General features: G+C 39.3%; 2 protein-coding genes across 2 annotated transcripts in view; both read left to right on the top strand.

Annotated features, from left to right (window-relative positions):
• The window catches only part of LOC146711384 (nuclear GTPase SLIP-GC-like), a 74,815-nt gene that overhangs the window by 26,556 nt on the left and 20,412 nt on the right, over window positions 1–27,847 (top strand). The gene's annotated exons all lie outside the window — the stretch shown is intronic.
• LOC146711385 (nuclear GTPase SLIP-GC-like) lies at window positions 1,838–16,319 on the top strand. The gene is made up of 21 exons (XM_085454221.1): window positions 1,838–2,084; window positions 2,220–2,307; window positions 2,416–2,528; window positions 3,491–3,515; window positions 3,686–3,772; window positions 4,092–4,179; window positions 6,740–6,953; window positions 7,074–7,295; window positions 8,853–9,059; window positions 9,152–9,327; window positions 10,648–10,741; window positions 10,830–10,917; window positions 11,058–11,179; window positions 12,107–12,280; window positions 12,368–12,522; window positions 12,634–12,751; window positions 12,876–12,984; window positions 13,080–13,210; window positions 13,402–13,483; window positions 13,681–13,762; window positions 13,876–16,319. The coding sequence occupies exons 2-21, from the start codon at window positions 2,241–2,243 to the stop codon at window positions 13,943–13,945; spliced, it is 2,424 nt and encodes an 807-aa protein (XP_085310347.1). The 5' UTR covers window positions 1,838–2,084; window positions 2,220–2,240; the 3' UTR covers window positions 13,946–16,319.

Genomic DNA, 27,847 nt, shown 5'->3' with positions numbered 1-27,847 from the left:
ATCATTCGTAAGTTCATAGTGTTCGGCAGCACCTAATCCTTTGGCTTTTTTTTTGCTGTAATTTCCAACTGTGAACTTCCAAGTCTGGATTTACTGATCATGCAGGAAACTAGAGGAAGAATCCTGAATGCTCCTAAGTGACCCCTTAGAAGCATTGATAGCCATTTGGCCATGTTGTATGCATGACTTCTACTCCCCCACCCTTCTTCCTCTAACCAAATGTGGTAAGAAGAAGAAGGCCAGAAGATGGGTATCCCATCCTTTGTTTCTTTTGCGTGTGAATATACATTCCTTTATATACTTCATGTATAATCATATATATTCTATTTATTACAAATTAATCTTGTGCATTTCAGGTTAAAGCTAAGAAAACTATATCAACAACCACCAAACAACTAAATCAGCAAATGAGAGCAGGTAAACGGATTCCACGCAAAGATGTAAACACAAAGCGTGGACGAAATGCATGAGAATCAGTGCGATGTCTTCAGCTTTCTCACTTGATGGCACGTACACGCCATCAGTGCTGAACGACGACATCTCACAGCTTATGATGCTGCAGGATTTGCCACTCTTCACCTCTTCCTTACAGATGCATCTGGAGATCAGCACACCTAAGGCTGATCTGTGAATGTGTGTGTGTGTGTGTGGGGGGGGGGGGGAATGCTCTTCAGTAGTTTTCCACCACTCTCCTCTTTGCCCTGGAGGGTTGCCCTCCCACAGGCTTGTAACTGTGGCCTCCAGTCCAGGGGGTGGGGGTTAGCTGTTCTCCTGCCCTGCACCCCAGCCCCCTCCCACTATGCAATCTACAGTCTCTCTAATTATACCAAGCAAGCTATTATCCTCAAAGAGCATCAGGTAATGTTCATATGTTGATTAACGGTTTTCTTCAGTTTTTGATCCACTGCAGAATATTTTTAAGGAAAAGCCAGGCCAGGAAAATCTCCTTCATGTTTTTCTGTGTTTTATCCTTAGTTACTTTGACACAAAGGCATCTGCTGTGTATATTGCATATGCTTAAACATCTGATGAAGTATCAGTACTGATAAATGATCAAAATTATAATATTTCTGACTGTCTGAGGAAAAATTGAATCGAATTGGAATCCAACCGATTCTAGAAATCAGTGATGATAACCAGCCCTAGTGCCAAGGTAGGTATCCCCCTGCGTCAGAAGCCCGCACTGGGCTGTCCAAATCATGGACAAACAGTATCCCACTGCTGTTTATGTTTTTAAACCCATTTTGAAGAGAGGCATTTTTTTAAATGTATTGATAGCATAATGTTAAATATTCTTACACAGTTAAAAAAAACTACACGTACAATAAATTAAACCATAAAGATTTCTGTTATTAAAAGAGTTTGTACTTTATTTTATTGCAACCTGTAATTTGTTTCAGTTTACTTGTATTTGTTTTATTGTTTACAAAAGGTTTGAGGTGCGAAATACACTGCAATGGTGTTTGAAAACAAAACATGCGTGTGTGTGTGTGTGTGTGTGTGTGTGGTTGGAGGATGTGTTTGTGTTTTGGGGGTTATAAAACAAGATGATAGATACAAGATAATAGATAATATGCAACTTAACAGTTGTATTTTATCTATTGGGGGATGGGTGTGGCTGGGCTGATGACGGTAACAGAAAAGAGTGGCAATTTATATTTTTATTAGTATTTTTAAGGATTAAAGATGGTATTTATTATTAGTCTTTTTTAAAAAAAAGTGTTTATCACCCAACATCGTTTCATTGTTGAAAAAAAAGGGCTCCGAGGGAGGGTGTTACCGCTCTTCCAGCCACGCCCATCTGCGCTGCACAAACACCTCCTCTTCCTGCCTTTCTCAGTTCTCCGTTCTGCTTTTCCTGCTCCCGCGTTACTCATGTTGGATTTACCTTTGTATTTTATGTATAGATGCAGTTGCAATTGTGCAGTCTGAGCCACAGAGTTCCAGTTTGTTTTTAACCGCATCGGTTTGTGGACTTTGCTTTTTGCTTGATTTTTATTTTTCCCGCCTGTTTCCTGTTTGTGTCTCACTGCTTGCCTCAGATCTCCCTCAGCAGCCTTTTCCAGCATTACTTCTAACAAAAGGTGAGCAGTTTGAACTTTTAATCTGAATTTAATATCACTGTCTCTGATTATATGTGCATTAAAGGAGGAGTCGATCACGAATGTCTAACCAGTAAAGCAGTATTGTCTGGTTAAATATTGCATTTTATCTTACAGTTTATCTTACATTTCTTGGTCATGGATGATTTCGTAAGAACCAAACTGGTTGAATGGGGGCTTAGTGAGTGGGTGGAAAAATTTAAAGGTAAAGTATTAACGTGAATCCCTGATGGGTACAGATATTGATTCTGATGTGATCTGTGAAGTAAGTTGAGAATAATCTTTATCTCTTCAACTTTATTTTTAATTACAGATCAAGAAATTGATGAAGAAAATATTTTTGAGCTTGATGATCGAGAAATTGAGAATTTGATCACAAAAGCTGGACCAAGAATGAGATTCAAGAAGAACCTCAAGCTGTTAAAGGTAATTAAGTTCTTTGACAATCATTGCTATTTTAGTGAACAGAGGTGACTTTATCTGTATATTTAAAAATGCACTGGCAGTAATAATCAGTGATGGGAAAAACCGCGTTAAAAGCAACTCTTTTACTTTTTTTCTGTAACTGGTAATCTGAGTAATTACTATTTCTATCGTTTTGTCTTGATGCATCAATCATGCAGATAAGTAAATCTCCAAAACTTGATTCTGTTCATCTGGACGTAGCGTTTTGTGTGAGAACCGTTTCGTCACTCATCCAAGTGACCTCTTTAGTTTCAGCTGACTGCAGTGCATTTGCATAATGACTGAAACCAGTCCAGTGAAGGAACAATGGGCTGGGAGGTCAGTTCCTTAATGTTAATTATGCAAATTCTCATGACCATTGATCAACAACCACTGACCAAAACCCACTGATCAATGGCCATGAATACCATTCAGAGAGTTGGGGAATGGCTGCAATTACAGCATTCTAAGATGGCGAAAGATGTACCCTTAGGCCCCCTCCTCGAAGTCAGAACAGAATCACCAATTACCAGAGTTTGATTCCTGGCGAGTGTTTTGCCAAGTGGGCAAAAACAGTTAGATGCATGAACAGGTTGGTGGTGTACCGGGGACTTCTGTTTAAGACTATGCTTCCTCCTCACCATCACCCAGTCATCTTGTTTACCCGACTGTTCGGGACAATTTGCCAGAGGGAGCTAGCCTTTGACTGGACAGGCTAAAGGGGCCTGGCTAGCTATAGGATTTTTAAGGGTGCGAAGCAAAGTCTCCAATTCTGTGATAAGGTAATTTATAATGTATTCTTCATCAGTCTGCTAGTTATAAATATAACTGCATTTAAGTTTGTTGATTGTAAAACTTGTATGCTAGTGTCCTTCAAATGTTGTTAAAGAGCAATGCCAATGCAAATAGTAATAATTTCCTGTATAACTCATATTCATCCTCAGGTCTTGCCATCCACAAGTGATACAGGTGAGACACATGTATCGTATTTATTGCATCTCATATTATTCTGTGTTTGCATAAAATATTGGTGCCTTTCAATCTACATAACTTTACTAAGAATAACTTTCAATGCTGAGAGAAACACATTTTTTGTTCTTATTTTTTGTTCTTATTTTTTGTTGTTTTTATACAATCAGGAAAGAGAAAATCAGATCTTCAAAGTGATGCCAGCAGGTTGCAGTCACCAGCTAAGCGACAGCGTCTGTCTATGCCAGGATTTGCAGGTATTTACGTCTCTTTCTAAACAGTGTCACAGTTTAAGCCACTATAGGGTTAAATTTCTGTGCAGCACAATTTGTCCAACATGCCAGTTTCATCTTTGATGCTAGAAATTACTTTTTCTTTGGCCTGTTGTCAAAATTTAACAGTCAGCTTGATGTATGGTATAGTAAGTTTGATTGGTAAGTGGTCACATTATGGTCCTGATATACTCTAATTCACACAGGTTTGTTTTGTTTGTTTGTTTTTTTACATGAGATTTTACATTTTCTGTTTATTCTAGTCTATTTGTTTTAAATAGTTTTTGCCTTTCTTTGTCCACAGAATCAATCATACTGTCTGATGTGAAAAGCATCATGACATTTGTACATGCCAGACTAAATGACCAAGACAAACTCAGTGATTTCTTAAAGTGAGTATTAAGTTTTTTCATATTTTGTAATGTATGGGCCTGGTTCCACTCCTGATCATGTGACAGTTTCACAAACAGATCAAAGAGAGATTGTGTTTGAAGAAACCAAAAATGCAGAAAATATCTGTAAAACATCCTCAAAAACTGCTAGTTATGTGTAATTGAGTCACACAGAGAAGATGGTCCCTTTTCAAGAGTCTTGACACACGCAAAAATAAGCAGTATATTCACATGATCAGAACAATTAAAATGATTCAGTCCAAACAAACTTTATGGATGTCACACTGGTTACACCAAGATACAGTCACAGGAATGAGTAACTACATTGATGAGGATTTATTAACCTAAATGCACTAATTGCACGTCTTTGGACTGTTGGAGAAAGCCAAAGTACCTGGAGAGAGCCGAGGCAAACATGAAAAGACAACACGTTCTCACTCCCAAAGCGTAACATGTTATGCTATGTGACAAATCGTCGGTATATTACGCTTCTGGCCACCCAACACGTCCCTATAATACGAAATCAGAAAAATTAAATGCTAACTCCGGGTCCGATAACAGGCAACCCACCCGCAGTAGATGCGCTCGGTGTGAGGTCTCGCACCAAGCTATCAAATACGGTGCATTTCTGGGCTTTTAAAAAAAACGCTATGCGTCGCCAGGTGTTTCATCGGATTTGAGGTGTTACCTCCTTTGACAGTATCACAGTATCAGCTTAAAGCACTTGTTGCAGGCTGCTGAGTTTGCATATTTTGCTGTGAAGTACAGCCAGGCTTTTGACCGCTTCGCCTTGGGCATTTTTAATCTGTAGCTCTGCTCTAAAAGAACGTACGTACCTGGACCCGCCTACTATCCTCGGAAACGTAAAATGATTGGCTAGAAGTGTATCACAGCTCAGGGAATAAAAGCACCGAAATAAAGCACCGAAATGTGCGCTGCTTTTCGGTCTGGTTACTACCGTTTTTGTCAGATGGCACCGGACACCGGTACCCATCCCTAATTATGGGTATGTTACAATGTACACGGTATGAAGGTATTTTATGAATATGCTATAACTATAAGTATGTACAGGCTGTAGTGAGTGTACAAACTATCTACAGGCTATGAACAGGATTTAAATATGGTTAAAAATATGAAAACTATACAGAAATATGAAATATGAACTATACTGATTGTAGATATACAATTGTGAGTATTAATAAACAGTTGTAAACAGTTGTAGAACTATAATTATTGTATTGTACAGAATGATTGTCTATACAGCATTTACAGTAGTGCAGTTCAGATCAGTGAGATATGTGGGTAATTTCTACAGTGGTTATATAAAGTGCTAGTGGTTGTAAGGTTGGTGAACCACCACCTGAACCGGTCCATGTTATTATTTTGTGTATGAGGGTACAGTTGGCCATTTGTTTGTTTTGTCCATTGTATGTGTGTTCAGTTATAGGTGGTTGTAGGTGTGTGTATGTTCAGTCCATGAGTTTAATGTGGGTCAGAGTTCAGGAGTCTGACAGCTGTGGGGAAGAAGCTGTTACCACTACCTGATGGTCTTAGTCCTGTGGCTCATGTAGCGCCTCCCAGAGGGCAGGAGTCGAAGAGTCTTTGTGCTGGGTGACTGGGGCCTCTGATGATTTTCCCAGCCCTTTTCAGACACCTTCCTGTAGATGTCTTGTATGGCAGGAAGTGGTCTTTCACCGATGCGCTGGGCGGTTTTCATGACCCTCTGCAACGCCTTCCGGTCCGAGGCAGAGAGGCTCCCATACTAGACTGTTATACAGTTAGTCAGGATGCTCTCGATGGTGCAGCAGTAGAATTTCACCAGGATGTCTGAGGACAGGTGGTTCTTCCTCAGAGTCCTCAGTAAGAAGAGGCGCTGGTGAGCCTTCTTGACCAACTTGGAGCAGTTGGTCGTCCAGATGAGATCCTCGGAGATGTGGACTCCAAGGAGCTTGAAGCTGCTCACATAATCCACAGCCGTCCCTTTAATGTAGATGGGTGGATGTGGGTCAGCTTTCCTCCTATAGTCCACGATGAGCTCCTTGATCTTCTCGGTGTTAAGCAGCAGGTTGTTGGTGTCGCACCACTCGGCCAGATGATAGTTTGGTTCCATATTCACCAATTAGTTTCTTGTGTCAGTCTGTTTGGTGTGTTGGTTCTTTGTTTAGCTATTTTACGTTATACTTTTGACTTAACAGCAGTACAACTATAGATCACAGAATGATTTATTAGTAAAATAAAACTATCAAAGTTAAGACCAACAAAGACTGATATTTTTAGGAGGTTTTGGTGACTTAACTACATTTTTTGCTGTTCCTGTTATCTACCAACTCTTGGGGGAAACATTTTAGCTTTAACTGACACAAAAAGGAAGATGCTGATCAAAACAACATACAGTAAACAATTAGTGGTGTATGTGTATAAAACTAAAATATTTAGTGATATTTCATTTGATGATCACTACCATGATTATAACTCTCTTTGAAACTCTCTTTTTTAAAGCGTGCATAAAATGTTTTCATGACTGAATTGTTTAACCCATATTTAAAATCTCGTTCATCAGGAAAAAGATCAGTGATTTGGAGACAGACAAGAGGGAGCTGGTTGGTGTCTTTGGTAAAACCGGGGCTGGAAAGAGCTCTTTGATAAATGCCATCATTGAAGAGAAGAATCTTTTACCTTCAGGAAGCATCAATGCCTGCACCTCAGTCATGATCAAAGTGGAAGCTAACGCACACAACAAGTATGAAGCAGAAATTGAGTTCATCACAAAGGAGGTAAAATGAATTCTCAAAGTTTGATTTGTACTTAAAACTAAATCATTTGTTATAGTGCAGTTCTTGGAGCTTAAGGCTGGGTACATGCCTCAATAAATTGCTTGTCATCTATTTTTGTAGGAGTGGAAAGATGAGTTGTGGTCATTTCATCAGCTTCTTGACAATAATGAAAATCAGGAAAAGGAAGGCGACGAAGATTATCGTGATGCTGTTGAAAAGCTGTCAGCACTTTATGGAGAAGAATGGAAAGAGAAGTCCTCTGAAAACCTCATGGAGAACAAATATTTCAAAGAAATTCCAGAATTTCTCCAATCCAGGCGGAAGATATTGAGATGTGAATCAGTAAGACAAACTCATATTGCTACTATAACACACAGGGGATGCTGGGAAGGGCACACAGGTGAAACTAGGACAACCTGGACACAAAAAGGGAACTGACCAAATAAACAAAAGACTAAGGCTACGTTCACACTGCAGGCGAAAGCGCATCAAATCCGATTTTTTTGACACTATGCGACCCATATCCGATCATGGTGTGACAGTGTGAACGGTGCAAATCCGATATTTTCAAATCCGATCTGGGTCACTTTTGTATGTGGTACTGAATCCGATACATATCCGATGTTTTAGAAAGCGACTGCTGTTTGAACGGTGCATTAAATCCGTCTTTTACGTCACCGACACAAGACAGAGGCCAATTATCAGCGCCGGAGAAGCGCCCGAGAAGACATCGCGGTCGCTTCCTGGCCATCCAGTGTAGATGTCAGTGAAACTGTTGGGAAGACAACGTTGGAGAAACGTGAACATTTTATTTGTACTGTATAATCTGTAGATTCTGACAGAAATCTGCAACTATCCTTTGAAGCACCGCTCCTCTCTAAAACAGCAATAAGGATATTTATTAGGTTATTTACATTATTATGTAAATATTATATTAACGGCCATCTGTCAAACAATACTGTTTGCTCTGGGTCTAAAGAGCGCGCTGTGTGTGAAGTCTTCTTTTGCGCATGCGGGCCGCTTTAAGCGTTCACACTAGAGCGCGTTTGCTGTCGCATTTTATTTGTAGTGTGAACACGCAGACAAAAAAATTGGATTTGATCAAAAAATCGGAATTGAGCATTAACACCTGCAGTGTGAACGTAGCCTAAGAACTAAAAACATATCTCACTTCTGAAAATAGCATGCAGCATAGATTCAAAAGTCCAAAAAACAAAACACTGAAAACAGATCCAGTGATCAAAACAAAACAGATCTTACTGAGATCCCACATCCCACACAATGATCTTTAGATGATCACATTGCCAGAAAAAATAAATCTGTTCTTGTAATAACTGGTTAACAAGACCCAAGACTGGTCCAGGTCCGTGATGTAGAGCATGATTGTTTTTATTTTAAATAATCGCAGTAAGAACCTTTTCCCTTATCACACAACAGTGATCAGTTCCCTATTTTAACCTACTCTTACACTTTAAATCGCACCGTAGAAATTCACTGCTGAGCAAATTCAGCAAAGACTGAATCAAAGTGGCCACAAAGTAAATCAGTGTCTGACAGTCAGTTAAAGTGGATAACTGTGCAAAATGCCGACATGAAGTAGTTTCTGCTAATAGTAATACTGGCTGTTGAGAACAAGAGTGTTCATAGCATGATTTAAATAGAGAATAAAAAATCAAATAAATCATAAAAATCTATTTTCATTTTGGATTTGATTGATGTTTTTCTTGGTCCAATATAACACAAAGGGAAGCTTGTACATGACACAATCTGATCATTTAAATCTAAAACTGAACACTAATTACTTAACCTTTTTTATGTCACTGACTTTTTAATGAATTCTATAAAGCACATTCTGTGAGGACTGAAATTAAACTGCACTGCTTTTACTATTTATTGCAGGCTAATGAACTTTCTGCACAGTTTGTCAAGTACACAAGAAGTGAGTCAAAACAAGAAGAAGGCAATGAAGGAAAAAAGTGGTTTTGGCCACTAGTGAAGTGTGTGACTGTCAGGGTGCCAAACAATCCTTTTCTCCAGCATGTCACACTTGTGGACCTTCCTGGAAATGGCGACTGTAACAAGAGCAGAGATCAGATGTGGAAAGGGGTAATTCACATTTACTGCTCTTTGCTTATACTGTGTTGTCTGTAAACAGTCATCTTTCAATGAAGCACTGAGACATGTTATTCTCCTTTCAGATAGTTGGAGAGTGTTCTACTGTGTGGATTGTGACTGAAATTAACCGAGCAGTATCAGAGAAAGAGGCCTGGGAGATCCTGGAAAGTGTCAGTAGTCTGATTGGAAATGGTGGCGAATGTCAGCAAATTCACTTTATCTGCACCAAGTCTGATCTTCTTGATGATTCAGATGATCTGTAAGTAATTTTGAATGCTGATCAACTACAGGGTGTTTCCATGTAAGATAAACCCAGGCTAGAATGAAACACAGAGTTTAGCCTTTTTTTTTTAATAATACAGAACATTTGGGTCAAAGGGAGTCTGAGATGCAGATACAATTTTATAAAGTTTATTGAATATGGTGGACTGAGTAATAAAGAGAAGAGAGAGGGAGTGGAATAGTGGAGAGTGGCAAAGGTAGTAGATTTTTTTTTAGTTGTAGAGGGACAGCAAGAGAGAAGAGGGTGAGCAATAACAGGAGAGCAGGAGGAGAAAGAGTTGCAACTGGCATCATTGCAGCTTTTATGTATGCACAACTGATGTGAAGTTTAATAGGTTTATTTACAATGAAAGAAAAATATAAACTGAATAAACTAATATGAACTGGTGAATTAGTGGAGAACACCACCGTAGGTGGCAGAGATGCAGTGCCACAGGCAGTCTTTAAATACAATCTAGGCGATGACAATGAGTTATATGTGTGCGACAGTCAGGGAAAGCTCAGCTTGGTCAGAAAGGGAGCCTCCCACATTTCCGCCTAAAGGCCAAGGCTACGTCCACAGCTACACTGGTATTTTTGAAAACATAGCTTTTTCTATCGGTTTGGGCTTTTCATCCACACATAAATGGCGTTTTGGATCACTGAAAACTGAGATTTTTATAAACTCCTGCCAGCGTGGAGATTTTCGAAAACAGTTTTTGCATTTACCCGTGGACGAGGAATACGAGGAGTTAGTCACGCAACATCAAACATGACGCCACGCTGTGCGCCACGTGATTGTTTACATTTGATGAATTTTCAAAATGGGAGACAGAAACAAAATACTATCTGCATTTTTTTACACGCTTACATGTACACATGCAGTTACTGCCTGCCGTATTTCAGAGAGCTGTGACTCGTGATTATAAATCACTAAGACAAATGTAAAATTGTCAGTTTCTTTCTTTATTGAATAAACTCTGGCCAAAAGAGCTAGCAAGATAAAATCCAAAATACAGTTTAGTTATTAACATTTGAAATAATGAAGGCACTTGAAAAGAAAAGAGGACATAATTCTAGTAAGTTAGGATTTGGCATGTTCTTGACAGCGTTTGACTTTGTTTTTGCGTTTACATGTGAACAGAGATATTTTTTAAAAAGTGCACACGTCGATGCGATTTTTAAAAAATGAAAAAATACCTTTGTACGTGGGGACGTAGCCCAAGAGTAAATCAAAACCACCCAGCCTGCCCCAGATTAATGATGGTGATAATAATAGTGATGATGGTAACAGTACATATATGCACATTTGTTGTAGTTCATCAGCTGATATCCATGATCGAATAGTTAAAAGAAACATTCAAGCCAAGGATGGAGTAAGGAAAGAATTCAACAAGAGAAGCAAGATTAAGGTGAGTTTTATAGACTGACAGAAAATCTAATGTAAAGACTCTCCATAGTTGTAAGGATGCTTTAAAATTAAATCACATTTTTCCCCAGAAACACTTCACTGATGACAGTTTCAAAGTGTTCACAGTGAGCTCCAAAGAGTTCCTAAAAGGGAAGCATCTAAGTCCAGATGAAACTGGTGAGTGAAGTCTCCGTTTTGCTAACAGAATATAAACAGCTGAAATGCACATGTTGTTTTAGTTTGCTCTGACTGAAAGAAGAATTATTTAATTTGAATTTAAGTAATGTCAAACTGGCACTGAAATTTCTTCTCAACAGAAATACCTCAACTTCAGGGATTTTTGCAAGATCTCAATGACTGTCACTCAGAGACAGTAAACTATGTGAATGGAGCTCACGGGATTCTGTCTCTGATTCACGGAGCCAACTCCAGAGGAGTGGTAAGGTCAACTAATGCTGGGAATACACTGCGATTTTTTTCAGTCGCGTTATTCAGCTTCTGCGCAAACTGTACGATTGAATCGCAGGGGTGAGAAGTTCGTAGGTCACGGTGCAGGGTCTCACACTATATGGCCTGATGTGCTCACACTGTGCGTCCATAACACATAACACAAAATCTATCTCTCCCTCTCTGTCTTTTACTCACACAGACACACACACCACCACCATCAACATTACTAAATTGCTAATGAAAAACGCAGCTGCAAATGAGCAGCAATATCCATCCAACTATTTTCACGGTTGTTGTGGTCGTGATAATTTTGTGAGGCCACATCGAAAAGACTCAGATGAGCTTGCCAAAGTTCTACAAGTTGTGCCTCCATCGCTTATGTCCAGATCACACGCTCCACTGCCGTGCTGCTGCTCCACCTTTTCACTTCTGAAAGATGGAGCTGTGTGTGCAGTGTGAGAGGCTGCGTTGACACCCTCGCAACGAGCGACAGGATTTCAAACAGGTTTGATTTTCTTACGAGATCGGGAACTGATCGTGAGGTATTAATCGCTTCTTGTTACCCCACGTATACTACACGATGCATGACACACGATTAGGGGAAAACTTGGACCAATCCCGAAAACGGTCGCACGACTGAAAAATCGTCTCAAAATGGACCATAAATCGCAGAGTGTATGCCCAGCATTAAAAGATACACATTCTCTTACATGTTGAGATTTCCAAATTTTTTCGAGTATCTTGTTTTTATAATCTATTAATTTATGATTTATTAATTGATTCATTTATTTTTGCTGTTCTATTTTACTTCTCAGGTTCTTATTACAGGACAGTGACTTTTAAAATCAATTGATTTCATAAATATATACGAAACAACAAGTTGTTTTTCTGACTTTATTCCTTCAAAAATTTTCAGGATGATAAAAAACCCGAGGTGTGTGCAGAACTTGAGAAAAACACGAACATCCAACTTCGTAATGTCAACAAAGAAATGGAAGACACCTATACGGCTTTTGAAAAATATCTTGATGATGGCGTTGAGAAATCCAAAGGATCATACGGAGAAAAACTCAAGAACGTCTTGTATCGTGTATGTATTTTAAATATAGTTACAACAAAACAACATATTTTACATGAATATGTGTTTAAATACTTCTTCTTTTCTTTTCTGTTTTAGGGAAAGAAGGGTGGTGCTTTTCACAAGGTACTGAAGTGTGTTGTTAAGAATGGTGGCGTCTACAAACCAAAGAAAGGGACCCTAATTAACCTTAATATGAAGTTGGCTTCCTGTCTGATTGACAGCATTGATGATGAATTCAGAAAGACCTTCCCGTAAGAAAAGACGAGTTCTAAACAGTCACATAATATTATCCAAGATATGTAATCATAACATATAAACTTGCCAATTCTGCCATTAATAACCACAATGTTTATATGTTTTAGAAATGACTCAGAACGTGGAGCATTCAATGGAGTCATCGATACATTTTCACTTAACACTGATTCTCTGTTTGAAAAGTACAAAAATGCTGAACTGCAGCTCAGATTTCTCAAGACAGAGGTAAGAGATGAAACTTTACTGACATAATGGACAGTAAATGGAAAACATGAAAAATTAACCTTAGTTTTATGGCTTGATGTGATTTCAAGTGATGTTCATCCATATTTCATGTTTGTTCTCTAAGGAAGAAAAAATTAAGGCAAAACTGAACAGAACGATGCGGAAACAGAAGAAAAGAGTCTACAGCAGTCTGACAGAGACAATTGAAGACATTATGGATGAAGGCTACAAGAGTAAGAAATAAGATCAGAGATTCACAAAAACACATATTTATATTTATCATTATTCAGAAAGAGAAATCTGATTGGAGCTTTCTGTCTTATTGTAGAGGCTGCAGAATTTAGTGGAAAAGACACGCTGTACAACATGAGGGAGACTATTACGGACCACGTGCACTCAAAGGAGGACATGTTTGAGAGGGCAAAAAATACCATGTTGGAGAAATTGCACACTTTGATGGTTTGTCATGTTTTATGAAAAAATGGGATGAACATATGAAGGCTTTTTCCATATTTAACTGGAATAGACTTACACAAAAATATGTTTCCATTTATGTTTTTATGCAGTATCTGAGAACCTTCTAAATTTAATTGTATTTGACTTAACACAATATTTTGATCTGTGATAAGTAATAACCATTTTTAAAATAGGAAAAAATCCTGAAGACTCTGGAGGAAACTATGAAGGAATCCATTGAACGTTCATTCAAGACTGATGGGGGCTTACTCCCAGGTAAACAGGACAATTTGCTGTATTTACATTTGATAAAGCTTCCTTCCTTTTCTCTTTATCTTTGAAACCTGATAGCACAGTGTATTTACCTATTTGTCTCTCTATTTTTAAAATTAACTTATAATTTACAGTCACACACACTATTACGTGAGTCACTCTTGGGGAGGAAACAATTCAAAAAATGTTTTGTTTTTCAGATGTTTCAACAGAGCTTGAGATGGTGAAGAAACATTATGATAAACTTGTAGGCACTCCAGATGATGAAACATCACTAACTGAGTAAATTCTTATACGTCATCATCAGTATTACATAGAATATTTTACATTTAAAAAAATATATATATATTTTGGTCCTTATTGCTCATTGTTAAACCTTTTTTTGGATGTTTCAGATTTGCTGACCAGGTAGAAACTGCAGAAACCTGGACACAAACAGGTCTTACCAGAGGAAGTGCTGTTTAAAACAAAAAACCATCCGATTTGGTCTCAATCATTTTCAGTTGTTTTTATTTGGTCCCTTTAAAAGTTGTTTGGTGACATTTGACTTTGATTTTGTGAATGTCATTATAAGTGATTGTGGACTTTTATTTCTGTAAGACATATTTATCTTTTAATGTTTTAAATATTGAGGCTGACAAAGAAGTTTGCGGAAAACTGAAAGAGATTCACATCACATCACTCTACATATATTTCAAATCTATTTTAATCGTTTTATTTTATGAGTTTAGTTATGGTTCATTCAGATGACAATGCAATGATATAGCACATTTCAGTACATATGAAATCAGTGTACTTAACACACTAGATAAAAAATGGTAACACTTTATAATACAGCCCACAACTAAGGTGTAATTAAATGGAACATCAATGTATTTTATCTAAAATTACAATTAAAATTGTGATTATATTTACCTACAAATATTTAAAGGTAACAAGTCATCCAGACCATTGTTCCAAGATTTTTAGTATTAATGACTCCTAAAATTTATCTTGTAAACGTTGATTGGTCAGTTAGGGTAAGTAGCTCTATCTCCATGCAGCTACAGGACTAGTTTTATCCCTCTACATTGTGTCCATCTTTTCCTCCAATAAATGTTTAATTTTAGTAGTTCTTTTCATTATGGAATTAACTGTCTGATTATGAGATTCAAAGTAGTTTTTCATCTCAACCTTTCACACTCAAATATGTGTTTTTGACAGGTTTTCATACATTAGAGCCACAGCAGAGGGTGTTTTTCTTAAAAACAATATCTGAATTAGGATTAGATGGATTTGTGTATGAAAAACACAACTAGTCATAAATTTATTTGTAAAACCTAAAGTTTCTGGGGGTTTTTTCCAAGCACCCATTCATAATTCCTGTTATGCTCTTTAATTGTAAGTTTCTTGGTCCCAACAACCTTTCTGACCTGTCACCTTTCTTTATTCTTCACAAAAAAATTAATTATGAAGATTGTTTTGGCAGTAGTATCAGCTGACTCTTTTTTGATATTTTGCGCTGTTGACAGAAGTTAAGTTTGTCTAACGTGCACCTCTGTCTCATCTAACAGCCATTGTTGTTGCAGGTCTAGTACTCTGTGTCATTAGAATCCCCACAAAAGAACTGAGTGTATTATGTATAAAAATACACTATCACATTATTTCTAAAAGCTTGTCTTACTTTGTTAATCCCAATTTACCTTAGAAATCAATTATATGTTTCAGGAAAATTTTTTCTCTCCTTTTTTTTAGCACAATTATCCTAAAATGCCATCATTTTTGTGCATTTTTGTTCCTCTTCATTATAGCCTTACTCATAATATTATAGCGAGATGTCCTTTTAATTCTAATCTTCTAATGCTTAAAGTCTTTGAAGTAAGTCCCTGAATTGTCTTTACCCCCATTACTCCCACAGAAATCCTTATGAATATTCTGAATGTGAATTCTTTTTTTTGTTGTTGTTTGTTTTCTTTTGTTTTTTTTAAGGAAATCTAAAAAATTAATACCAGAATAAATATCAGTCTGTCATCAACCTTTTCTTCCATTTTTCTGAATGATTCACAGATGTGTTAAAGCATAGCATGCCCACCCTCTTATGGTTACTTACAGTATAAACAGCATCACATAAGTCAGTGATTCTTAACCATGGGGCTGCGAGCCACACCTCAAGAGCCGCAAAATACTTTTGGTTATTGTTCCCTGTCCATGACAATCTCAGTCTCAATACAGCTTCACACCATTTGGTGGGAGTTGTTTAAACAGCCTCAAAAAGCAAGAAGAAGAAGACAGTCTGCCTGCTGTTTGCAGTTAGCAAAATATATGGAGAAGTTCTTAAAATGCAAAAAGGAAGATAAAGGTGACAACCCCCTCCCAAAAGTCAAAATGTTTGTGCAAGTACAGCTTTGACTTCCTGAAGCATGCGGTTTGTGAACAGAGGAAATGAGGCGGACCCGAGAGCCCAATGTGTGGAGTAATGCTATACATTGAAGCACTGAATTGATTTGGCCTGCCACTGTATATATGTGCCATGAGATCATCGGAGGGGCTGCTGCAAAGAACACTCAAACGACACTGCGAGCCACCGTATCATGGACATGACCTTAGACATACAGCATCAGCTTCTAGAAAGAATAAAAATACTATTTTTGTCTCTTTACAACTAGATCAGTCCCCTTTTTCTCTTTCGTTGTAGTAAAATTGAATTATTAATTATTTTTGTGTTATTAACCTTGACTTGAGCCTTTCAATTTCTACTTGCAGTTTGATTTGTTTCATGAATTGTTGACCTGTTTGGCATTTTGTTTTATTTCCAGGTTCACATACATGTAATAAATAAATGTCTTATTACATTGTATAATGTCGTCATCATCATGTTTATTTGGCAAGGTTTTAGCTTTTAAAATCAGGTGGAATTGATTTATTTATTAAATATAAATCAAACCAAAAGCAAAATTAATTTATTCAATACAGTGTTAATATGTGAATGGGCCCTGGTCCACTTTGTAGTGAAAACGTCAGGCCCTGAGATAAAAACAAAACAAAAAAAACAAAATGTAAGAACCCCTGACATACGTGATAATGGCTAATTTAAGCAAAAAGCGTCTTCCTCGTTTTCCACAGTAACAAGGTGGACATAGTAATGAGCAGGTCGATCATTGATGTGATATGCCCATTTTGTGTGTATTTTTAATTTATTCAAAGTATGAGAGGTGGTGGATTTGATCTAGAAAACCTGTTTAGTTTGAAATATTAGTGAGGACTCACTTGACCGTAGTCTTACAACCGACTGCCCACGGCTGTTGCATTTGACAGAGTAATGCGGCTGCTTCACTTAGGCTACTAGCAGGTTATTGAGTAGACATCTGTGTAGCGGTTTGAAATGTACCACTTTTTCCTTGTCAGGAAATAACTTCCTGTTCATCTGAAATGGCTTGGTTTTCAGTGGAGAGTGTTTCAGTAATAATGTTCTTTATGGCACCTCATAGCATTTTTGACCCATGACAGAGATGTATTAAAATAAAATGAAAAAGTAATTTCAAATCAAACTTAACTTGAACAATAAACTTATTGCCATACATTTTACATTTGGTAAGTGGTCAGTAAGAATGCGATACATTGCTCATTTTGTATATCAGTTTGTTCATTTTGCTCATTTTGTTATAATGGTTCCTAATTCCTGCTAAACACTTTCACTCTGACAGAAGCTAGAATACTCTCTGACATGAAAGTCATAATGAACAAAGTCAAGCACCATATAAACGACAAAGAACAGCTTGGTGCTTTTATAAAGTGAGTATATAAACATTTAAGTAAGACCTTTTACTTTAGGGATAATTAAGCGTTATTTATACAGAGGACCAAATCTCTTTTTGTAAGACCATTCTGGTCAAAGGAAATCATACACATAAGACAATAACATATATATGTTATTATATGTATACTATTACTATTATTATTATTTATAATAATACATTATATATATATATATATATATATATATATATTTTTTTTTTTTTTTTTATTCATTCATTTATGTCTGTATTAATGAGGCATGGTGTATTAATTGCTCTGCGAACTGAAGTAGAGTAGAAAGGTTTTATATAAGTACCAGTACATACAACATACTAAATGACATCATTCTCCAGAAGACACAGGAAAGATTATCCTTTAACTTCCCAAACTCTCCCTGCACCACCTTCATCTCTGAGGAGTCCCCCTCCAGTCATAAGGCTCACAGTCAGAGCATTCTGCGGCACAGGGTCCTCCCTCAAAGGTGCAGACATGTCTTTAATTCAACTTCCAGCTTCAACAGGAGGGATCAGAGTGGTCTCTGGGTATGACATACAATGAAAAAGAAAAAAATGTTTTGACGCAAATACAGAAAAATTAAGGAAACTTAAAAAGAACTAAGCGATTGAAATAAATCTTTGAAAATACTGTTGCACAGTGTAGTTGGGTTTACAGAAAAAGAAGCAGGCCAAGGATTAGCTGAAGTGATTTAAAGATTAATGACAGGAACAAATACATTTGTTTTAAGACTGTGTTCAGCTGACTCAGTGAAAGCTAACTCTAGCACTATCAGAGCTGTGATGAAGATGTATTTTTTTCTGTCTGTGAATAAAAATCATTCATGACTGATTCTGTATTTGTAACAACAGCCTAGTGTCCAAGCTCAGCATAAAGCCAGCAGCTGTATTATCACAGCACATCATCATCATCCATAACCCATACAGGACAGACTGTCAGAAGCTCATTGACAAGAGTACTTACAACATGAAAACCACACACATAAATTTTAAAAAAGAAATAAAAACAGCAGGTCTATTTCTGTCAGTGAGTGTTTTTAATGTTCGTAAGACATGAACACAACACTGTCAGAATATTTACCATTACAACATGACAGCGGCACACACAAATAAATGAAACCTCCTGTTCATTCATTATTTAGCTCATCACTTCAGCACAGCTGACACAACTGTTTAACCAAACGGTGGACGTTAACTGTCATGAATCCGATAAACCTTTAAAGCACAGCTGCATATTCATTCTGTAGGTTTACTCTTATTTCAAATAACCCTTTTCTTACCTGTGATTAATGAACACAGAGCTCTGAGATCTGATTTCATCTCTGGAAGTGGAAAGTGACTCAAAACAACACCGGAAAACCATAGTGGACAAAAATATATTACATCTGTAGCGATTTAGCACTACCATAAAGAATGAATGGGAAACTGTTTTGATCCATTTATCTAAGGTTGTGTGACATGTTTCTCATTTTCCACTTTCAGCATGTTTGACAAAAGCAGTGCACAAAGTGCCACTTTCAGTATCCCTGCACTTCCTAGAAAATCACAAAGCGTTGTCCTTTTATACTTTAGAGAAAGGAGCAAATTTACCAGATTATCATCAAGTCTTTTATTATGTCACAGAGGTGGAATGTGTTAAAAAAAACATTTTGAGTACTCCAAATACTGTTTATGCAAATCATTTCTTAGATGACATAATATAATATTCATGGCTCTTACATACAGGCAACATGCTTCAGGAGATACAAACTTTTTACAGGTTTAAGGGGACTCAGTTTACTATTTTAGACCAATGAAGTTATAATTTATTAAAAGTTGTAATTAATACCTGTATCACCATGTTCTAAGTTAGTGTTTATAAATTAAGAACATGTCCCTCTGGTGTTCCTTGGTGTCCACCTTGCAGAGAACCTCTCCTGGACACTCAACACCAACTCCATAACCAAGAAGGCCAAGCCATGTCTCTGCTTCCTGCGGAAGCTGAGGAAATCCAACCTGCAAGTATGAACTCTATAAATTCAAATTTTTTATTTGTCACACACACACAACCATACACAGTATGAAATGGGGGTGAAATGCTTGTAGCTGTACAATGCCCAACCATTAAATGACAGAAAAAAAGTTTTACAATATTTACAATTTACAGGTTACTACAAAATTTACAAATTAACTTAGGAATTTACAGTAAAGAATGTGCAAATAGCAGAAGAGATTATAGGAAATGTGTGGTGGTGCGTGTGGTGATGTGATATGTGTGAGAGTCCAGTCTTATAGTGACATGTGTGGGAGAGTCCAGTCCTACACCTGGTTCAGGGCCCGAATAGCCTGGGGGAAGAAGCTCCTCCTCATTCTCTCTGTTTTGGCCTTAAGGGAGCGGAAGCGCTTCCCAGACCTCAACAGTGAGAAGAGTCCATTGTTGGGATGGGAGAGGTCCATCATAATCTTCCTAGCTTTGGACTTGCACCGCTTGGTGTAGATGGACAGCAGGTCAGGGAGCTCTGATTGAATAATGCGTTCGGCTGAGCGCACCACTCTTTGCAGATCTCACCTGTCCTGCTTGGTGCTGTTCCCAAACCAGGTGCAGATGTTTGCCGTCAGGACGCTCTCGATGGTGCAGGAGTAGAAGTTCTTGAGCACCTTCAGTGGCAGATGGAAGTCTCTAAGTCTTCTGAGGAAGAAGAGACGCTGACGGGCTTTCTTAACCAGGGTGTTGATGTGACAGGACCATGACAGGTCCTGAGTGATGTGGACACCCAGGTATCGGAAACTGTCCACTCTCTCCACTGGCGTGCCACTGATGATGAGGGGTTTGTAATTCCTCGCCTGCTTTGTAGTGAAGTCCACGATCAGCTCCTTAATCTTGCTGATGTTTAGGAGGAGTTAGTGTTCTCCAAATACTTTGAAATTATAATCCAACATTGCACGAGAGAAAGAAACAAAAATTATAATTTGTAAATTCATTGTGTTCGGTAGCACCTAATCCCTTTAATTTCCAACTTTGAACTCCCAAGGCTGGCTGATCATGATGGAAACTAGAGGAAGAATCCTGAATGCTCCTACTTTTAAAGCCCATTTGCACATATGCATGACACCCTCCTTCCCCCTTCCTCTTACCAAATGTGGTTTGCTCTGTGAACCCCATCCTGTTGTTTCTCTCCCTCTCTGTGATGTTTCACACTGATAAATTTGGGAAAAGGGTCAGTTATTCATTATAGTGGTTATGTTTTCTCATCCATATAAAGTACTTTATTGTGCATTTATATGATATAGCTGTTTCACACATGAATATGTTCTTCTTTTTAGCTCTATCACGTGTACAATATACAGTGGAACCCCGACTTACGAAATTAATTTGTTCCAGAGGGTCTTTCATGAGTCAAAATTTTCGTAAGTCGAAGCACCTTTTTCCATTGCCTTTTGAGTGAGGCGATGCTGGCTGAAGACGAAGTTCTTGGTGGAGGAGGAGGTGGCGGAGGTTGAAGAAAGCATACATATGCATGCATACATACATACGTGTACATGTAGGGGAGACCGGGGATAGTTGTAACATTTTTGACATTTCTGTCTGTAAATTGGAGCTCGTTTAAGGTAGTGGATTCAAAATGTAATGCAAAGTATTTACATGTCTCTGCTATTAAATAGTGCAGCTATTTTCTCTGCAGCACAATTACCCATTGCATGGTATGGTCTCATACACAAAGAGTGAAATGTTACAATTAACCCCATAGTCTGGGTTAGTTGTAACATATCCTGGGGTGAAATGTAACACAATGAAATAAGGGTACTAACAAAACATTAACATGTAATCTTTGTTTATTCAACACATGAATGCACTTAGAGCCATTCATGTAGCTGTGTGTGTGTGTGACAGAATGCAGAAATCTAGCTTTTGAACATATTCCAACCCCCCAAAAAAGTCAAGTTATGGAATTTTCTGCAACTGAATATTTCATTAATTTTGGTTGGTCTTCCTTGAGTTTGGCCTCATTGGCTCAGTGGGCATTATAACCTACAACTCTTGCACCAATTTTGAACATAACAATGAAGCTGAAAAAATGTAGTTGTTCACCAGCATCCCAATTCCATTACTTTTATCATGGCTTACCTTGGTGTGGTTTGCAAAGTGCTTCAGAAAGATGAGGAAATATTGCCGTTAAGTGCCTTCGTAACTTGAATTTTTCGTTAAATGGGGTCTTCGTAAGCCGGGGTTCCACTGTACTTTCCTTCATACACTTCATGCATAATCATGTATTAATTACACATGAATGTTGTGCGTTTACCAATCACAGCATACTTAATATAACTTCTTTCTTAATCATAGATGGCAAACTCAGAGAATCTCACATCTCTTAGACTTCCACAATATAAACATGATTAACTATTTACAAAATAATATTTAAATAAACTCAATTTTATCACTCTGCATCCCAATTCCCATAAAAAGGCTGGATGTTCAGACGAACCAGGGGATCTCATTGTCTTTAGTACTTTGAATCTGGAATGAAAATCATTTGTTTTCATTTTATTATCACATCACAAACTGCAGATATTTTATGTGGCCCTACAAATGTTTTCATGCTGTCCCTTTTTGTGTTTTGCATAATTTAAAATGAATACAGCAGGGAGGAAAAGAATGCATGTTTGTGTGAACCACAATCATTTTATGTAGCAATAAAACATTTGAGTATGTTCAATACGCCATTCTAAAAACACAAACACTGATTCAGCAACAAATTAGAGCCACGATTTATCAGTTCTTTTTGCTTTAATTGTCAGTGAATTTATCAGGTATACACCATAATTCAGCAAGTCAAACTTTACAGTTGCATATTATTTGTTGTTCGAGGGTGGGCTGTTAACTATGACAGAGAACATTTACAATTTATATTTTTATTAGTATTTGTAAGGATTAAAAATGGTAGTAAAGATTTCAGACTGAGGTTGTTGTTTTCGGCCCTGAATATCTTAGAAATATGGCACCTAACCAGATTTTTACTCTGGATGGCATTATCTTCACTTCCACTAACACTGTGAGGAACCTTGGAGTGATTTTTGACCAGGATATGTTCTTCAATGCACATATTAAACAAATATGTAGGGCTGCTTTCTTCCATTTGCGCAATATCTCTAAAACAGGGGTGTCGAACTCCAGGCCTTGAGGGCCGGTGTCCTGCAGGTTTCAGATCTCACCCTGGGTCAACACACCTGAATCACATGATGAGTTCATTAACAGGCTTCTTGAGAACTTCAAGACATGTTGAGGCCATTTAGCCATTCAATCAGCTGTGTTGGATCAAGGAAACATCTAAAACCTGCAGGCAGTAGCGGTTGTTGATACGGGCGACACAGGCGGTTGCCCGGGGCGGCATCACGGGCATCGGCAAAATAAAAAATAAAATAAAAATTGTCCGTACTCATTCTGCCCCGACGTCATGCCAGCGCATACTGGGGTTTACTATCGCCCATTTGCGGGAGTAAGGGCGCCCTCCGTTTGCGAGGTGCGCCTGCTGCTTGTGGCACAGAGAGGAGAGGGCGGGGCGGCGGGGGATTCTCTGACCGGCTGGAGCAGCATCTAATAACCAACTCGCAAAATAAAACAAAATAAAAAAAAAAACCAACAAACACGAAAACACCAGACATTATGACACAGATTTATAATTTGCACCGATGTCTTTTCGAAATTGAAAGTGAGCGCGAGAACCCTCGGCGCGCCTGCTTGCTGCTGAAGTCAAAGTAAACTTTATTGTCATCTCCGCTACAGTCCAGTATATAGAGAGACGAGACGACGAGGCTCCAGTTACAGCCGTGCAAGTAAACAAACAATAAATATAAGAAGAGTATAAGAAAATAAATATACACTTTAGGACTGGGGGTAAAGGGATCAATAACAATTTAAAATTTATATTTTATAGTTTGATGATTTAAAGTCTGACACACAACCCGTCGAAAGGGCAGGGGCGGCTACTTCCAGAGCACATTTAATTCATAATGATGTAAATCCAAGCCCATTATTCATGATTTGAATCCTGGGTTGTGTGAAATCCCAGAAATACACCTTAGACAAAGTGAATCTGTGAACTAAGGTGTAGGTCTATTAGATTATGTTGTGGTGATCCTCGGGTTGGGGAATGGGTGTTCATACTGGAGTGCAAAATTAAAACCAAGATGGACAAGAAAAGTTCAAAGCCATCAGGTGCTCAGTTTAGAAAAAGAGAAAAGAAGAGGAGAAACGAGCAAAAGATACAGGTAAGCAGATGTGTCATTGGATAATGGCAGGTCATCCTGAAACAATCAGAATCAGAATACTTTATTAATCCCTAAGGAAATTATGTGGGTTACAGTTGCTCCAAGAAGAAATGGTAAAAATAGTAACAGTAACAGGACTAAACTCCAAACAATACATTAAAGTTTTATGTGTCAGAGGGAATGTTCGCCCAGGGTGCCAAACAGGCTAGGACCGCCACTGCGTGCAGGACACTGACCCTCAAGGCCTGGAGTTCGACACCTGTGCTCTAAAACTAGAAATATCCTGTCTCAGAGTGATGCTGAAAAACTAGTTCATGCATTTATTACTTCTAGGCTGGACTACTGTAATTCATTATTATCAGGATGTCCTAAATTATACCCATTATATTGGTATAATAGCTCCCTGTTAAATACAGAATTGAATTCAAAATCCTGCTCCTCACATACAAGGTCTTAAATAATCAGGCCCCATCTTATCTTAATGACCTTGTAGTATAGCACTTCGCTCTCACACTGCAGGCTTACTTGTTGTTCCTAGAGTATTTAAAATATTAAAAGTATTATTTAAAAGTAGAATGGGAGGCAGAGCCTTCAGTTTTCAGGCCCCACAATATAGAACCAGCTTCCAGTTTGGATTTGGGAGACAGACACTAACTCTTCTTTTAACATTAGGCTTAAAACTTTCCTTTTTGCTAAAGCATATAGTTAGGGCTGGACCAGGTGACCCTGAATCTTAGTTATGCTACTGGGGGATTCCCATGGTGCATTGAGTATTTCTTCTTCAGTCACCTTTCTCACCCACTATGTGTTAATAGACCTCTCTGCATTGAATTGTACCTGTTATTAATCTCTGTCTCTCTTCCACAGCATGTCTTTATCCTGTCTTCGTTCTCTCACCCCAACTAGTCGCAGCAGATGGTCGCTCCTCCTGGAGCCTGGTTCTGCCAGATATTTCTTCCTGTTAAAAGGGAGTTTTTCCTTCCCACTGTTGCCTAAGTGCTTGCTCATAGGGGGTCATATGATTGTTGGGTTTTTCTCTGTGTGTATTTGTTACGGCCGCTGGCCTCAGGTGGCCCCGCCTTCCTCCCTGGAATCTACAGTGCTCCAGGACTCACGGGGGATTGGCTGGCCCGGACATATGCCCGCCCCAACTTCATGCGGATCCGAGCCTGTCAGACTACACACACCATTGGCTCCCGCAAGAGCCTGGAGTACGACGGACAAGTGACACAGCTGTCTGCAGTTATGACAAGTGACACAGCTGACTGCAGTTACCTGATAGTATAAAAGGCTGAGGAGTCTTCATTCGTCGAGGGACTTGTTGATTTGAACAGACTGTACAGAGAGGCCCTCCCTTTTGCCTGTGTTTCGTGTTGCCTCCTGCGAGACGTTTAGTAGAGCAGTGCTCTACTGGTGTTATTAATCGTGGTGTTTGCTTAAAGTTTCTCTGCTGCCTAGTGAGTTGTTTCACTAACGGATTTCAGTTGTGTTAATAAACCTTATGTTTGTCTTCCTATCTAACTCCTTGGTCTCTGGGCTCGTTTATGTTACGTCCGCTGCCGCCTAGCAGAGCCGGGCCGTAACATAAGTGGGGGCTCGTCCGGGATCCCTCATAGGGGGTCTTTGTTCCTGGGAGTGGGGGTCAAAAAAAAAAAAAAAAAAATTGAGTTGGCTAAAGATTAAGCACTATGTCAGCTGCGTTTTGTTTGCAGCACTTTATAGCTGCCCCGTCTCTAGGGATTATTAATAGCTGTCGCAAGAACGATTTGCTGCAAATTGTGGATCACTTTCAGCTGCAGGTTTCAAAAACTCTCCGTAAGAGTGAAATAAAAGCCTTAGTGGTGGACAAGTTGGTGGGAGCTGGTGTGCTTCAAGCGCCTGTTTTGCCTGTGGTCTCTGGTGTGCCAAGCCAAGCTGCCGTAGTTGAAGAGGGCCAAAATGGTTCCAGTGGGGATGGTGAGGGGGATGAGCGGGGAAAAACGCCGCGCACGCTTCCTCGCTATGATCCACTCTCTTCTGGGAGTTCCGAAGGGAGAGAAGGAGCTCGGCTGAAGGTGCGGCTGGCACGTCTCCAGATGGAGGCTGAGGAGAAGGCTCAGAACCGGCGGGTTCAGCTTGAAATAAGGAGGCTGGAAATAGAGGCGGACAAGGCCGTTAGGCTCCGACAGCTTGAGCTGGAGTCACAGTCTCAAGCCTCATCTGTCTCTGCTGTTCATTCCGGTCCCACCTCCACGTCCACTTCTGCTTTTAAAATTGATAAGTGCATTTCTTTAGTGCCCACTTTTAGAGAAACTGAGGTGGATACATACTTTGCAGCATTTGAACGAATCGCTGGCGCGCTGCAGTGGCCTAGTGAGATTTGGCCTCTTTTGCTACAGTGCAAACTGTCCGGCAAAGCTCAAGAGGTGGTGGCTGCTCTTTCTTTAAAGGACAGTTTAGATTACTCGTGTGTTAAAGCAGCTGTCTTGAAGGCCTATGAGCTAGTTCCAGAGGCCTATAGGCAGAGGTTTCGCCAGCAAAAGAGATTGCTGTCGCAGACTTATGTGGAGTTTGCAAGAGAAAAGGGGGTTCTCTTTGATAAGTGGTGTGTTGCGTCAAAAGCGACTGACTATGACGCTCTGCGCGAACTAGTTTTGTTAGAGGACTTTAAGAAATGCATTCCTGAGCGTATTGTGCTGTATTTGAATGAACAGAAAGTGACGTCACTAACATCTGCTGCTGTTCTTGCTGATGAGTTTGTACTCACTCACAAAGCCTCATTTACTGACAGTGAGAAGCCACGGGTTAGCCCTGTGCAGCAGCGCCACACAGCTAAAGAGTCTGGGTCCAGGGAACACCGTGAATGTTTTTACTGTCATAAAACCGGACATGTGATTGCTGACTGTTTAGCATTAAAACGCAAAACATCACATGCTCAGCCACCCAAAGGGGTGGGTTTTGTAAAAGCTGAGGCCCGTCACGAGGACCATGAGTGTGGTGGTAGGGTGCCTGACCCCTGTTTCGAACCATTCATTTTTGATGGCTTAGTATCGCTAACAGACAACCCATCCGAGTTAAAACCTGTGCGTACTTTAAGGGACACTGGAGGTTCTCAAACTGTCATCCTCTCAAGTGTATTACCATTTTCTGCTAAAAGTGAATGTGGTTTTAATTCTGTTCTGCGGGGGATAGAGATGGGTTACGCTCCTAGACCAGTTCACAGAATTTTTATTAAATCTAGCCTTGCTACAGGATTTTTCCCTGTTGCCGTTTGCCCGGCCTTGCCAATAGAGGGTGTGGCCATGCTGTTGGGCAACGACATCGCAGGAGGGGTAGTGCTCCCTCGTCTGGAGGTTTTAGACAACCCCCTGAATCAGAAAACTTCTGATGTGTCTATGCACCCTGGGCTGTATCCAGCCTGTGCAATTACTCGAGCACAAGCTCGGAAAGATACTGATATTGCCCTCTCTGATTCTGTGTTGATGTCCTCGTTTTCCGGGGAGAATGATGTACCCACTAACAGAAACAATGTTCTGTCACCTCCAGACTCTGTGACGCCCGAGGAGCCTGATCCATTTCCTAAGGACTCTGTACTGCCTTTGACTAGAGATCAGCTGTCAGCAGCTCAATTAGCTGATGAAACAATAAAGAGCTGTTTCAAACGTATGGTAAGTGCTGAGCAAGCCAAGAAGGAGCAACAAGCCTATTTTATAGAACATGATGTTCTAATGCGTCAGTGGTCTCCACCAGGTGCAGAAGGTGCAGATTGGAGTAAGGTCAAGCAGATTGTAGTGCCCTCTGCGTACCGGCAGAAAATCCTGGCCCTTGCCCATGAAAGCCAGTGGTCAGGACACTTGGGCATCACAAAAACATACCAGCTACTATTAAAACATTTCTTTTGGCCTGGTATGAAGCGTGATGTTTCTAAATTTTGCAACAGTTGCCATGTATGTCAGATTGCAGGTAAACCCAATCAGGTCATACCCCCGGCTCCGTTGTGTCCCATTCCTGTAGTGGATCAGCCGTTTGACCATGTCATAGTAGACTGTGTGGGTCCACTACCTAGAACAAAATCAGGAAAGCAATACCTACTCACGATAATGTGTGCCGCTACCCGCTTCCCCGAGGCTGTCCCGTTACATAAAATTACAGCGAGATCTGTCGTTAAGGCGTTGACAACCTTCTTTTCAGTGTTTGGCTTGCCTAAGGTCGTACAAACCGACCAGGGCTCGAACTTTCAGTCTAAGGTATTCAAACAAGCAGTTAGCACTCTGGGTGTTAAGCATATTGTGTCCTCTGCTTACCATCCTGAATCGCAAGGTGCATTAGAGCGGTGGCACCAGACCTTGAAGAC

The sequence above is a fragment of the Copadichromis virginalis genome, linkage group LG4 (assembly GCF_057382275.1).
Source record: "Copadichromis virginalis isolate Kocher_CV1m ecotype Utaka linkage group LG4, C_Virginalis_male_GT1.1, whole genome shotgun sequence".
In the NCBI taxonomy this organism is placed as follows: Eukaryota; Metazoa; Chordata; class Actinopteri; order Cichliformes; family Cichlidae; genus Copadichromis; species Copadichromis virginalis.
This window is presented reverse-complemented; position numbering and strand designations above follow the sequence as displayed.

What these genes read in the sequence shown, in the direction of transcription:
- LOC146711385 (XM_085454221.1), top strand. Translation starts at nt 2,241, where the DNA reads ATGGATGATTTCGTAAGAACCAAACTGGTTGAATGGGGGCTTAGTGAG. An exon ending in AAACTCAGTGATTTCTTAAA is followed by an intron (nt 4,180 to 6,739) that starts GTGAGTATTAAG and finishes CTCGTTCATCAG; the next exon opens with GAAAAAGATCAGTGATTTGG. An exon ending in TGATGGGGGCTTACTCCCAG is followed by an intron (nt 13,484 to 13,680) that starts GTAAACAGGACA and finishes TTTGTTTTTCAG; the next exon opens with ATGTTTCAACAGAGCTTGAG.